Here is a 13,818-nt window from a genome sequence, read left to right on the forward strand (position 1 = left end):
TGTAGGCCAATCAGGTTGCGGATTCACTTCCACCTGGAGCTGGATTGGGTGGCTCCTGTGGACCAATCAGACTGCTGCATTCCGGATCCTATTGTTCTAGGACCAATCAGACTGCTGCATTCTGGATCCTATTGTTTTAGGACCAATCAGACTGCTGCATTCTGAATCCTATTGTTCTAGGACCAATCAGACTGCTGCATTTTGGATACTATTCAACTCAGTACATAACAAGGGGAGTGAGAGACTGTATAAGAGCGATTCATGGGGTCTGTGAGGGGGATTTCTGTCAGGAGAGTTCGTTCTGACAGGTGGTAAAGCTGAGGAGAGCCAAGAGTACATGCTCTCAGGATCTGAACTGCATAATCAAGACACAGTCCCACACGGTGTTCACAGGAAAAAGGATCCTCAGAGGGAATACAGTCATACCTCATGTTACGTTTGCTTCACGTTGCGTCCTGTGGCGACCCGGAAGTAACGGAACAGGTTACTTCCGGGTTACGCCGCTCGCGCATGTGCAGACACGCAAAATAACGTCACACGCATGCGCAGAAGCAGCAAATTGTGACCTGCGCACACGTAGACACGTGTTACATTCTTTTCAGGTTGCAAACGGGTCTCAGGAACGGATCCTGTTCACAACCAGAGGTACCACTGTACTCTGACAGGAAAGGGCAGTAGTGGTTGGTGTGTTGTGCGACAAGCACACAGAGTGCAATGAGATTGAGCGTTTGTGTGGGGGAGAGGGAGGCTTGGTTATTTTCCTTGTACGCAGGTTGTACATGGACAATAAAGGTATTAATAAATAATAATAATAATAATAATAATAATAATAATAATAATAATATTACAGGTGTAAAGAAAACAACATCATGCTTTATTACTTGAAAGCTGAGGCTAAGGAGAGCATTACCATCCATTAATATACAGTTGTATGCAATGAAGCCAAACGAATGAACGAGACTGATGTCCCTTTGGGAATGTCCGGGGAAGCCAAGGATTTTCTAGGACCTCCCAGGCGATGCCCAGAGGTCTTTTGAAAATGAGCTTTCCAGTAGTGTGTGTGTGTGTGTGTGTGTGTGTGTGTTTCAGTGTCAAATCATCAGCAAGAAAAGGCACGCCCAGAGTGCAAAGAGGGGTAGCGAGGAGGGGCGATGTGAGACACCCAGGCCAGGTGATCCAAAACCTTCAGTCCGGACCTGCTCAGGGCAGTCAGGGTGCCTGTCATATGGCTTGATGCAGCCTGCATAGGCCAGGACATGGGCGATGTAGTTCTGCTCCTGGATGCCGTGGAAGAGATGGGCCATGGGTCCCTGTGCCATGATGGCCACGTCCTCTCCGCCGTGGGTCTCGATTTCCAGGGGCACAGCTGCCTGCTGCCGGTAGTCCTTGTCCTCTGGATGGGCGAGAGGCAGGAGGTCAGTCTAGACTTTTGGACAGTGGCTCGGTGGCACTGCGTGAGCCCATGGCACCCAGGGGGCACTGAGATGGGGCTTATCGGGAGTGGGGCATGGAGGGTGAAGGAGCCCGCTGCAGTATCCCCATGAGCCAAAGGAGAAACAAGCTCCCTTGGCCGCAACACCTCGCGGGGTCAGGGCTGATGGAGCACATTCATCTGAGCACCTGACGTGCCCATGCCCCAGCCCTGAAGGCCAGCCCGGCTGCAGCTTCCCTCGATGAGGGAGCTATAGTGGGGGTGTCTGGTTACACCCCCTTGGAAAATGCACACAGGGCAACGGCCCTCCAGCACCCCCACGGTATGCCACTGTAGTGGCACCCAAATTTCTGTTGCATAAGCTCATCCCCAGTGCCCCCTACCCTATCAAAAGCATTCTTTGCACGGCCTGCTAAGGAAAATAACAGCGCAAATGGAATTCAAAACAGTAAACATTGATGGTTGCTTGCAGAAACTCAGGCTGTGGGTCAGTCCTCAGAGGGAAGGGCTCCGAGGCCCAGGATGTGAGGGAAGGTGCAACAGAATGATCCATGTTTGAATCCACACTCAGCCAATGCAAGAAATGGTGTTGGCAAATGCGGATATAACACTGGTCCTGCTAGCTAGGGATGATGGGTGTTGTAGTCCAAAAACAGCTGGAGACCCAAGTTTGGGAATCCCTGGACTAGCTTATGCAAACCAGCCTGACCAGGCTAGCTAAGTGCAGAGCCATTAAGGAACAACGGCGAGCCAGGTACTGAGGCATAACAAACTGTCGTTCCCCCCTGGTTCTGTCACAGAAAAATGTGTCCTTTTTGAAATCTAAAGGAGTTTCTGGGAACAAAAAAAGGACGTGAGCAGAACGTCGTGGGTGGAAGAGGCTGCACTGAGAGACCCGGGAGCCATGACTGACTGCTGCTTTGGACCCAAGCTTGCTGAAGCTATGAGAGGGGCATTGAGAGACACCCTTGTGGTATAATGTTCCACACCCCTTCTAGGTGTATATAGGTGTAAAATAAACCATATATCTTAAAACACTACAGTCTCTGACGTGCCTGAATTCCCAATGGAAACACAACCACGGGTGGGCACCTGGAATCCCCTGGAATCTTGTGCACTGCTCAACAGAGATTGGGGGTGGCGTGTAACCTCTGGTGCCAGAAGTGGGATCCGTGTTTTCTCTGCATATACTGGCAGGCGGAATCTGCTTTCACCTGCATTTTCAACTTGCTGCCAAACCCTTTTCTTGTCTTCCCAATCGAGAAAGAGTCCCAGCTTCTCCTATTCTGCACCTGTTTTCACTTCTCCCTCCTCCTTTGTTGCAACCCCCTCGCACATAGACCACCCCCATGTTAACCAGTTGCATCTTCCCCGTCCCACACATCTTAACTTCTAGGAACCTTTTTCAGCTTCTGCCCTGCTATGACACTACCGCCCTTCCTATCCTTGCACACCCGCTTTGCACACCCTTGCTTTCATCGGCACCCCCCTTCCCAGGCCGCCCCCTCTTTTTGAAACCCCCCAGTCCATAAGCGGAGGTGGTTCTGCTGAGCTCCGCGTCCAAAAGCTCTGCATACCGATAGCCTCGGAGCTGACATCTGGGCGGCTGCCATTCCTGAGCTTGTACCCAGGTCCGTTCCCATAGAGGATACTGGTGAATGCCCGCTTGTCTTTTGCTTGCTTGGGTGCCAGCCCTGTGGAGAAACACAGACGATGGGTGTTATGTAGTGAAGTTTCACCCTGGGCCAGCAGGGGGATACTGTATATAGTTTTCACTCAGGTCTGTAGATAGTTTTCCCTCAGGTCCGCGTCAGTTATTTTAGGCGGGAACTCTGGGCTGTTGTTGTTACAATGTTGACAGCCGGCTGCCTATAAAAGCAGGCCGGCTGAGCTGTTTGCAGTCAGTTCTATTCCAGCTTACGAAATAAAGAGCTACTTGGAGAAATCGCTGTGTCGTCTGCTATGTCAACCCACAACTTAACACTGGCGACGAGGATGGGATGGATGGACATCAGAGCACAGCCAGATGCGGCCAGCCTCTGAACTGAGCTGAATCACTGAGCTGAATCACAGAGCGAAATCACTGAGCGAAATCACTGGACAGAACCAATTCAGAGCTGACTGTTCTGGCTAGAGCACGGTGTTCCATCCATCGCCCTTCACGCCGGCATCGGAATCATGGCTTCACTTGTGCCTCTACCGCCGTTTGCGCCAGCCTCTGAATCATGGGATTCCTACCTCGCTCGGTTCGACTGCTACCTCCAAGCCAACGAGCTGACAGCAGTATCAAAGGATCGTAAGCGGGGCCTATTCCTCAGCCTCTGTGGGCCTGAGGTGTTTGAGACGGCCCGAGCATTGGTTGCGCCCGAAGCAGTCCAGGCAACACCATGGGACACGATCCAAGAGAAGCTCCGCAACCACTACGCACCAAAGCCGTCCAAGATTGCTGCCCGCCACGCGTTCTACCACCGGAACCAGGCAGAGGGGGAGTCAATCAACAACTACACCACCGCCCTGCGACAGGCTGCAATGCACTGTGAGTTCCGAGACTTAGACGATGCCCTGATGGATCGAATCGTCTGCGGGGTCCGGGACATCCATCTGCAACGGCGTCTCCTCGCCAAGCCAGACCTCACGCTGCAGAAAGCCATTGAGGAGGCTGTGGCCTCAGAAGCTGCTGAACGCTCCGCCCAGGAGATCCGCAAGTGCAGCAGCCCACGTCTTGCTAGGGAGCCAGTTCCGGTGCATCATGAAGAGGCCAGCAGTGATGAGGCATCCTCCAGTGAAGGCGATAACGTGCACCAGACAAAGCGGGAGCACAGGAAGTTCCAACAGAAGTCCAAGGGCCAACCGGAATGTGCCGGCTGCGGAGGCAACCATTCCCGTGCCAAGTGTCGATTCAGAGACGCCATCTGTAGGAAGTGTTCCAGAAGGGGCCACATCGCTAAGGTCTGCCGATCGGCTCCATCTGACACCCCCCCTTCATCGACTCGCAAGTCCAAGCCTTCACTCCAGTCTGCCAAGGAAAGTTGTTTCGCTCTCACCAACTGCCGCTGCCCGTCTGGAACCACGATTGGCCAAACCGACTCGCCTACGCGACGCAAGCTGAACGTCACGGTGCTCATTGAAGGAGCTCCATGTGACATGGAGATCGACACCGGGTCTGCCCTGTCCATCGTGTCGTGGAGCACCATCAAAAGACTGGTACCCAGAGTGTCCAAAAGGCAACTCGACTCTCACCACGTACACCTGAGAGACTACCAGGGAAACGACATTCCCGTGGTAGGCGTTGGCCGGTTCCGGATTGCCTTCAAGGATTTTTCGGGCCTGCTCCGGTTGGTGGTGGTCGAAGGTCAGCGGCCAAGCCTCCTAGGGCTAGACTGGTTTGATGCCCTCGGCCTGGAAGTCACCGGCATCAACTGCATCTCTAACGCAGAGACTGAGGGTCTGGTCAAAGACTTTGCCGAGGTTTTTGACGGCACCTTGGGGCAATATACAGGTACGCCCATCTCCTTTAGCCTTGATCCACAAGTCGCCCCCATCAAGCTAAAGCCACGCCGGGTTCCCTTTGCTCTCAAGGCTAAGGTGGACGAACAACTGGACAAACTGATCGCCCAAGGAGTTTTGGAGCCGGTTGACCACGCCAAGTGGGAAACCCCCATCGTCACGCCTGTCAAGCCAGATGGGTCGGTGAGAATCTGCGCTGACTACAAGTGCACGATCAACAAGGCACTTCAGCAGCACGCTTATCCGGTTCCTGTTGTCCAACACCTGCTGCATTCCCTGGGTGAGGGTAAGGTCTTCGCTAAGCTGGACCTTGCCCAAGCCTATCAACAACTGCCAGTCGATGATGCCACTGCTGAAGCCCAGACGATCGTCACCCACCGGGGGGCATTCCGTTGCCGCCGGTTGCAGTTCGGGGTGAGTGTGGCTCCTGGCATCTTCCAAAGCCTTATGGAGCGTCTCCTGCAAGGGCTTCCGGGCGTGGTACCATATTTTGATGACGTCTTGGTGTCTGCAGACTCACACCAGCAGCTGTTCGAGCGCCTCCGTGCCGTGCTGACCAGGTTCCAAGAGGCCGGGCTCAAGGTAAAGAGGGAGAAGTGCCAGATCGCCGTTCCACAGGTAGAGTTCCTGGGCTATCTTACCGATGCCTCCGGCCTTCACCCGACCACATCCAAGATCCGCGCTATCCAGCAGGCCCCCACCCCAAAGAACAAGACGGAGTTGCAGGCGTTCCTGGGGCTGCTGAACTTTTATAACATGTTCCTGCCCCACAAAGCCACAGTGGCTGAGCCTCTTCACCGACTCCTTAGTACAAAGACGCCTTGGGCCTGGGGTCATCGGGAGACGGCGGCCTTCAACGCGGTTAAGGCTCTCCTTTCATCAGACAGTGTGCTGGTACAGTACAGTGAATCCAGGCCGCTGGTCCTTGCCTGCGACGCCTCACCTTTTGGCATCGGTGCTGTCCTTAGTCACCGTTTTCCAGATGGAAGAGAAGCACCGCTCGCCTACTTTTCCAGGACACTATCTCTGACGGAACGGAATTACAGCCAGCTCGACAAGGAGGCATTGGCACTTGTGGCTGGAGTGAAGAGGTTCCATGAATACCTCTATGGCAGGACTTTTGACCTCATCACTGACCACAAGCCACTCCTGGGCCTCCTCGCCGGTGATCGTCCAACTCCACCGGTCCTCTCGCCACGCATGCTGCGATGGACTGTTTTCCTGGCTGCCTACCACTACCGGCTCATCCATCGCCCGGGGAAATCGATGGGCCATGCCGATGCCCTCAGCCGTTGCCCTCTTCCAGCATTTGTGGAAGACCCGGCTCCAGCTTCATCGCTCCTTCTGATTGAGGATCTTCCGGCAGCGCCTGTATCAGCTGCCACTGTGGCCTCCGCGTCTGCCCAGGATCGCACCATCAGCCGGGTGCTCAACTGGGTGTGGAGGGGGTGGCCACAAGGGCCTTTTGCATCGGAGTTCCAGCCCTTCGCAACCAGACAACATGAACTCTCAGCTCATCGCGGCTGTCTGCTGTGGGGAGACCGCGTCGTGATTCCCCAGGGACTCCGTCAGCGCGTCCTGGAGGCTCTGCACGTTGGCCACCCGGGAATTGTCAAAATGAAGGCGTTGGCTCGGTGTTACGTCTGGTGGCCTAATATGGACGATGCCATCACTGCCTGGGTGTCCGCCTGTCAAGCGTGCCAAGAGTCGAGGCCTGCACCACCGGCAGCTAAGGGACACACCTGGGAGACGCCAAAGACACCCTGGTCGAGGGTGCACATCGATCTGGCTGGCCCCTTTCACGGCCGGACCTTTATGGTAGTGGTGGACGCCTATTCCAAATGGCTGGAGGTCGCCCTGATGCCCTCCACCACTACCGAAGCTGTCATCTGGGTGCTGCGAGGCCTGTTTGCAACGCATGGGTGTCCTGATGTCCTTGTCTCTGACAACGAACCACAGTTCACGTCAGGCACGTTTGAGCGGTATCTTTTGGGACTGGGCATCCGCCATGCCCTAACGGCACCCTTTCATCCATCCAGCAACGGGCAAGCGGAAAGAATGGTGCGCTCGGCAAAAGAGGCACTGGCGCGCCTGGACCGGGGAGACTGGCATGAGCGGGTCGCCGAATACTTGTTCGTGCAACACATCACCCCTCATGCGGCCACAGGGAGGAGTCCTGCTGAACTGCTTATGGGCCGCCGCCTCAGGTCACCGCTCGACCGGCTACACCCGGACTTTGCCGTGGCTGAACCCCCAGGCTGTGCCAACGCATTTGTCCCAGGAAACCAGGTCTTTGCCCGGAACTATGTGGGGGACATTCCTTGGGTGCCAGCCACAGTAGTGGGAGTCACTGGACCTCGCTCGTACCAGGTGGCACTCGAAGACGGACGCTTGTGGCGACGGCACATAGACCAGCTTAGGCGCAGGGTTGGGGACTTGGACACTACCGAGGTGCCCCCAACTGCGCTTGCGGCTCCAGAAGAGACACGTACAGATGGCGAGGCCCCACCTACACCTCCCTCGCAAACTGCCAGCGTGGAGCCGAACCAAGCCGCTTCAGAGGGTCTGCCAGACTTACCACAGACTCAGACCACTCCACTTGCGGAGGCTGCACCCACAGCAGCGGATCCAGGGGATTTGGTTCCAACGCCACCTAGGGTCGCACCACAGCCTCAGCAAGAACTGTGTGGCCCCCCGGACTTGGCTACCAGTCCCCGGCGGTCTGGCAGAGTTTCCAAGCGCCCAACTTATTTAAAGGACTATGTTGTTGGACATGTATCACTGTTGGTCTAAGTATGGGAAATGTAACCAATATGCTTTTGTGCCTAATTGAACCATTACGCGTAGTGCTGTATATAAGGAAACCATTACGATTGTAACTAACGCCTTATCTCGGTGGGGAGGGGTGTTATGTAGTGAAGTTTCACCCTGGGCCAGCAGGGGGATACTGTATATAGTTTTCACTCAGGTCTGTAGATAGTTTTCCCTCAGGTCCGCGTCAGTTATTTTAGGCGGGAACTCTGGGCTGTTGTTGTTACAATGTTGACAGCCGGCTGCCTATAAAAGCAGGCCGGCTGAGCTGTTTGCAGTCAGTTCTATTCCAGCTTACGAAATAAAGAGCTACTTGGAGAAATCGCTGTGTCGTCTGCTATGTCAACCCACAACTTAACAATGCTCAGTGCTGGCTCTGACCTGACCAGAGTCAGACACACTTAAAGAAAAGTGGAATCATTGTTAGTAGGGTCTCAGGCATGAATATATGTGCATTTATTTCAGCCCCTGCCCCAAACCAGGTGCCCTCCAGATGTTTTGAACTACAATTACCAACAGCTGTATGATGTTGGGGTTAATGGGAGTTGTAATCCAAAAGACCTGATTTATCTGTTTGTCCCTCACCATTTTTTCCCCCAAAAAAGAATACAAATGTCCTGGTTTGGCTAATCTTAGTCAACTCTCCGTCCTCAGAGGGAGAGGCTTCCAGAACTGAGGATAGGAGAGGCCAAATTTATAACATATATATAAAATGAAGTGAAACCACATTAAACAGCCATGGTGGCTTCCCCCATGGAATTCTGGGACCTGTAGTTCATTAAGGGTGCTAGGAGTTGATAGGATACCCTTACTCCCCCTCATAGAGCTACAATTTCCCAAGTTCCCTGTGAGGAGGGGCTTATTGCTTTCTCCTGCTCTAGAGAAGGGAGATTCTGATTAAACATCAGGAAGAATTTTTTAACACTAAAAGCCATTTAACTATGGAACAGACTGCCATGGTAGGTGGCAGACTCTCCTTCCTTGGAGGTTGGATGGCCATCGGTCATGGAAACTTTAGTTGAGATTCCTGCATTGCAGGGGGTTGGAATAGATGACCGTTGGGGACTCCTACTCTTCTATGATTCTCAAACTACCCTGGGAATTGTGCTAGAGGGGTCTTTCGCCTCCTTCATTACGTTCTTATCTGTGTGCTAAAATCCAAGTCATTAGCTGAAAAGGCTTAACAGAAACTGGGTCCTTCTGGGATGCTTTCCCCTTCCTGGGAAATCATATGGGCTAGAAATTTGCTTTCAAGTTTCAAAAAGGGCAGTTCTGTTTCTCAGAAGCGATGTGATTCCTAGTGCACTTCACACCCACGAGAATTCTTGCATTGCAGGGGGTTAGACTAGATGGTCCTGGGGTCCCTTCCAACTCTACAGTTCTACGATTCTATAATAATAATTTATTATTTATACCCCGCCCATCTGGCTGGGTTTCCCCAGCCACTCTGGGCGGCTTCCATCCGAATATTAAAAACACAATAAAACATCAAAAAATAAAAACCTCCCTAAACCAGGCCACCTTCAGTTGTCTTTTAAAAGTAAAATAGTTGTTTATGGCCTTGACATCTGCTAAGAGGGCATTCCACAGGGCGGGCGCCACTACCGAGAAGGCCCTCTGCCTGGTTCCCTGTAACCTCACTTCTCGCAGTGAGGGAACCGCCAGAAGGCCCTTGGGGCTGGACCTCAGCGTCCGGGCAGAACGATGGGGGAGGAGACACTCCTTCAGGTATACAGGACCAAGGCCGTTTAGGGCTTTAAAGGTCAGCACCAACACTTTGAATTGTGCTCAGAAATGTACTGGGAGCCAATGAAGATCTTTCAGGACCGGTGTTATATGGTCTCAGCAGCCACTCCCAGTCTAGCTGCCACATTCTGGATTAGTTGCAGCTTCCGGTCACCTTCAAAGGTAGCCCCACGTAGAGCGCATGGCAGTAGTCCAAGCGGGAGATAACCAGAACATGCACCACTCTGGCAAGACAGTCTGCGGGCAGGGAGGGTCTCATCCTGCGTACCAGATGGAGCTGGGAGACAGCTGCCCTGGACACAGAATTGACCTGCACCTCCATGGACAGCTGTGAGTCCAAAATGACTCCCAGGCTGCGCACCCAGTTCTTCAGGGGCACAGTTACCCCATTCAGGATCACACACCAGCCCACCCCCTGTCCCCCAAGAACAGTACTTCTGTCTTGCCAGGATTCAACCTCAATCCATTGAATTCTATGAATTCTATGAATTCTCAGCCTGGTGGCTCAGAGTATTTTGAGACTAAGACTTCCAGAAGAGGTGGGAAAGCTTCTCTGCATTTCCCCTTGTCTCTGAGATAGGGAGCAAAGTCTCGCTCTTCAAAGAGCTTGGAAACTTATTCTCACCAAAGATGTTGTTGCCCCGTGGTGTGTTGCCGCCTAAGGTGAAGACGTGCGAGTGGTCAGCTGTGACCACCATGAGAGTCTCTGAGGCGTTGGTCAGCTCCACGGCTCTCTCCACGGCCCGGTCCATCATCACAGTCTCGCTCAGGGCCAGCTTGGCTCTGCCCTTGTGATGCCCGTGGTCAATCCTGCCTCGTAAAGGAGAAAAAGGCAACATATCCAGACCTTTTTCTCCCTGCAAGAGACACCAACCACACTGTTTCAGGCTCATGACCGAACATTCCCCCAAACATGAAAAGTAGGGTGTCAGGGAGAAAGGTTCTAGCGCAGGTGTCGCCAAGCCAGGGCTCATGGGCAGCCTGGCACCCGTCAAGGCACCCGTCAAGGCTCTAGCCCTCCCAGAAAGAAAGTTATGAGGTAAAATGTGCAGGTAACCTATGAAGTGGAATGAGAACGGTGTGGTATATTTTTCCTGGCACCAAACAATGTTCCCTGTTGCTATTAGGCAGCAGGAGCAGCAGGGTGTGAACTCTGTATGTCAGGACCAGCAGGAAATATCTGACATCCCATAGTAAGCATAAGGTGGCCAGGCTGGTTGTCTCTCTAGTTTTGTGTTCTGCCACATGTTCTGTTCTGTTTGGCTGCCATCTTGTGTTCTGACACATGCTCTATATGGCGGCCATCTTGTGCTATACCACCTGCTGTGTATGGCGGCCATCTTGTGCTATGCCACCTGCTCTGTATGGCGGCCATCTTGTGCTATGCCACCTGCTGTGTATGGCGGCCATCTTGTGCTATGGCACCTGCTCTGCATGGCGGCTATCTTGTGTTCTGCCCTGCCTCACAGCTGCCACTTTATACTATGCCACAGGCCCTCCATGGCAGCCATTTTGTGACTGCCTGCCCTAGCACTCTCTCAAAATTCGAAGAAAGTGCCCACAGATTGGCAGCTCCTGTCTCTAGCATAACCTGCTTGAAGTGAAAACAAAATAAAAAAATTCCTTCCAGTAGCACCTTAAAGACCAACTAAGTTAGTTCTTGGTATGAGCTTTCGTGTGCATGCATGCACACGAAAGCTCATACCAAGAACTAACTTAGTTGGTCTTTAAGGTGCTACTGGAAGGAATTTTTTTATTTTGTTTTGACTATGGCAGACCAACACGGCTACCTATCTGTAACTGCTTGAAGTGCTCATTTTCTAGGCGGAGGGAACCATTTTGTTTCTTTGGAGGACCACCCAGTCACGTCAGCCTCAAGCTGCAAGCCAGAGTTGCGCAGGTTCGCTGCGCTAGCCAACATGAGGCCTGCCAGTCCCTCCTCGGTTCAGATGGGAGCCAGTGCAGGTTCCCTCACAGAGCACAGTGGTCGCCATATCATCCCCGGGGTTCTCTGCTGCCCCTTTCAAGATGGGAGAAGCGGAGAACGAGGATACTCATCTTCCACAAAGAGGAAGAAGCCGTTGGGGTTCCTGCGCAGGATCCGTATAGCCTTCTCCGTCATCTCCACAATGGAGGGGTCCGTGTTGTTGTCGCGATCCAGCTCATACGCCATGTCGTGCGGCTCAAAGAGACCTAGCGATTGGATCAGAGAAAGTGAGCATCGCCGTGACTGAGACGAGGGAACATTTTCATTATCATTGGCTATTCAGATTGGTGCGTGGGCCCAGTTGGCATTTGCTCCTGGTGGGGCCTTTTCGGTGGTGGCTCCACGTTTGTGCAATTCCTTCCCTGGGTGAAAAGAAACTGTCTCTCTCATGATCGAGTCTTGGGAGGAATCTGAAAACATTCCTGTGTACCCAGGTGTTTTGATGGGTGAAAGACAATGTTCCTGGAAACCCTCAAATCATGGGCTAGGAGAAGGTGATTGTTGCTCACCGTTTTAAGAACACACACACACACACACACACACACACACACACACACACACACAGTGCATTTGTCACCCTGGACCATAGGTGCCAACTCCCTGGGGCCCTGGTTGCCTGAGCACCCACAAAATTCTCCATGAAAGGGCCAAACACCCACAAAACCCACAAAACACCCATAGTCGTATGACCAAACTAGCACTCCTTTCCTGGGTTCCTTCACCCTGGTATTTTCAGATGGAGAGTAGTATGCAAATTTAATAAATTTAGAATAAATGCAAATTATTAATATTATTAATATTAATAATAATACTATTGCTATTATTTTACATTAGGGATGGGGCAGCCCCTTTGATATGGTCCATGGCTTCTCCTCACCCCTGGCTACTACTGCCCATGTATTATGTTGGAAAAATTGCTCTGTGGTTTTTTGTTCTTTTTTGAGAGTGGGCGTTAATGGGGATGGCGGCTGCAGAGAGAAATTTATTAGGCAGAGTAACAAGTGCAGAGAGAGAGAGAGAGAGAGAGAGAGAGAGAGAGAGAGAGAGAGAAGATTCCCTGCCTTGAGGAAATTTCAGTTTAATGTTGATTGAGTGGGAAATTAATGAAAGGACACCTTTGGGAAGCCTGCAGGCAGGACCTGAGCACAAACAGCAGTTCTCTCCACCCTTGCGATTCCCAGCTACTGACATTTAGGCAGATTCTGCCTCCAACAGTGGGCTTGGACATTTCCCTTGTGGCTAGTAGCAATTGATAGCCTTACCCTGCATGAATCTGACTAATCCGCTTTTGAAACCATCTGAGTTAGCGGCCATCACCGCATCTTGTGGCAGGGAGTTCCACAGTTCAACTATGGGCTCAATCAAGATTCGGCTTGTCCCACCATTTCCCCCCAGGGAAACCTGCTGTTTACCGCTGAATCGTAGCAAATGCCAATTGGGTTTTCTCCAGATTGGTGTTTGTTTTGATTTAGTGCTCTCAGCACAGGACAAGTGGGAGTGTGGACAAGCCCTATGGGTTGTGGACTGAGGTCCAGCTCCGAGGGCCTTCTGGCGATTCACTCGCTGCAAGAGGTGAGGTTACATGGAACCAGGCCTTCTCGGTGGTGGTGCCCGCCCTGTAGAATGCCCTCCTATCAGATGTTAAGGAGATAAAGGACTATACAGAAGGCAGCCCTGTATAGGAAAGTTTTTAATGTTTAATGTTTTGTTATGTTTTTATATGTGCTGGAAGCTGCTCAGAGTGGCTGGGGCAACACAGTCAGATGGGCGGGATACAAGTTGTTGTTGTTGTTGTTGTTGTTGTTGTTGTTGTTGTTGTTGTTATTTCCAACATTCAGCTTCATTGTCCAAGAGTCCCCATATTATGGGAAAGGGATAAAAGCTCCCCCCCCCCCACTTTCTCCATACCATGCAAAGTTTTATCTATCATTTCTCCTATGACTCACCTTTTCCTTCCTACAAATAACTTTGGGGGTGTGAAACCCTAAAGTAATAATAATGATAATAATAATAATAATAATAATAATAATAATAATAATAATGTTATCATTTACAGTAATACCTCTATAAACATCCGCCTTGTCTAGTGTCCATTCTGGCGAACGTCCATGGCAAACCCGGAAGTACCAGAACGAGTTACTTCCGGGTTTGCCGCTCACGCATGCGCAGAAGCACTAAATCATGCTTTGTGCATGCGCAGAAGCGCAAAACACTCTACGCGCTTGCGCAGGTGCGCCGCTTTGCCCTGCGTCCATTTCGGCTAGCCGCCGGGACTCCGGAATGGATCCCAGTCGCAAAACAAGGTACGACTGTATACCCTGCCCATCTGGCTGAG

At 52.0% G+C, this 13,818-nt stretch overlaps 1 protein-coding gene across 1 annotated transcript in view; it reads right to left on the reverse strand.

The window, feature by feature from the left end:
- Nucleotides 1-853: 853 nt before the first annotated feature.
- Nucleotides 854-13,818, reverse strand: part of LOC309342187 (alkaline phosphatase-like) — a 33,299-nt gene continuing 20,334 nt past the window's right edge. Inside the window, exons 8-11 of the mRNA XM_081862545.1 lie at nucleotides 11,555-11,689; nucleotides 10,122-10,313; nucleotides 3,010-3,126; nucleotides 854-1,393 (exon numbers count right to left, since the gene is read on the reverse strand). Of these exons, the coding sequence (XP_081718671.1) occupies nucleotides 1,092-1,393; nucleotides 3,010-3,126; nucleotides 10,122-10,313; nucleotides 11,555-11,689 (746 nt within the window). The 3' untranslated portion in view covers nucleotides 854-1,091. The remainder of the gene's footprint in view (nucleotides 1,394-3,009; nucleotides 3,127-10,121; nucleotides 10,314-11,554; nucleotides 11,690-13,818) is intronic.

The sequence above is a fragment of the Podarcis erhardii genome (genome assembly GCF_964252035.2).
Source record: "Podarcis erhardii genome assembly, chromosome: 5".
Taxonomy (NCBI): Eukaryota; Metazoa; Chordata; class Lepidosauria; order Squamata; family Lacertidae; genus Podarcis; species Podarcis erhardii.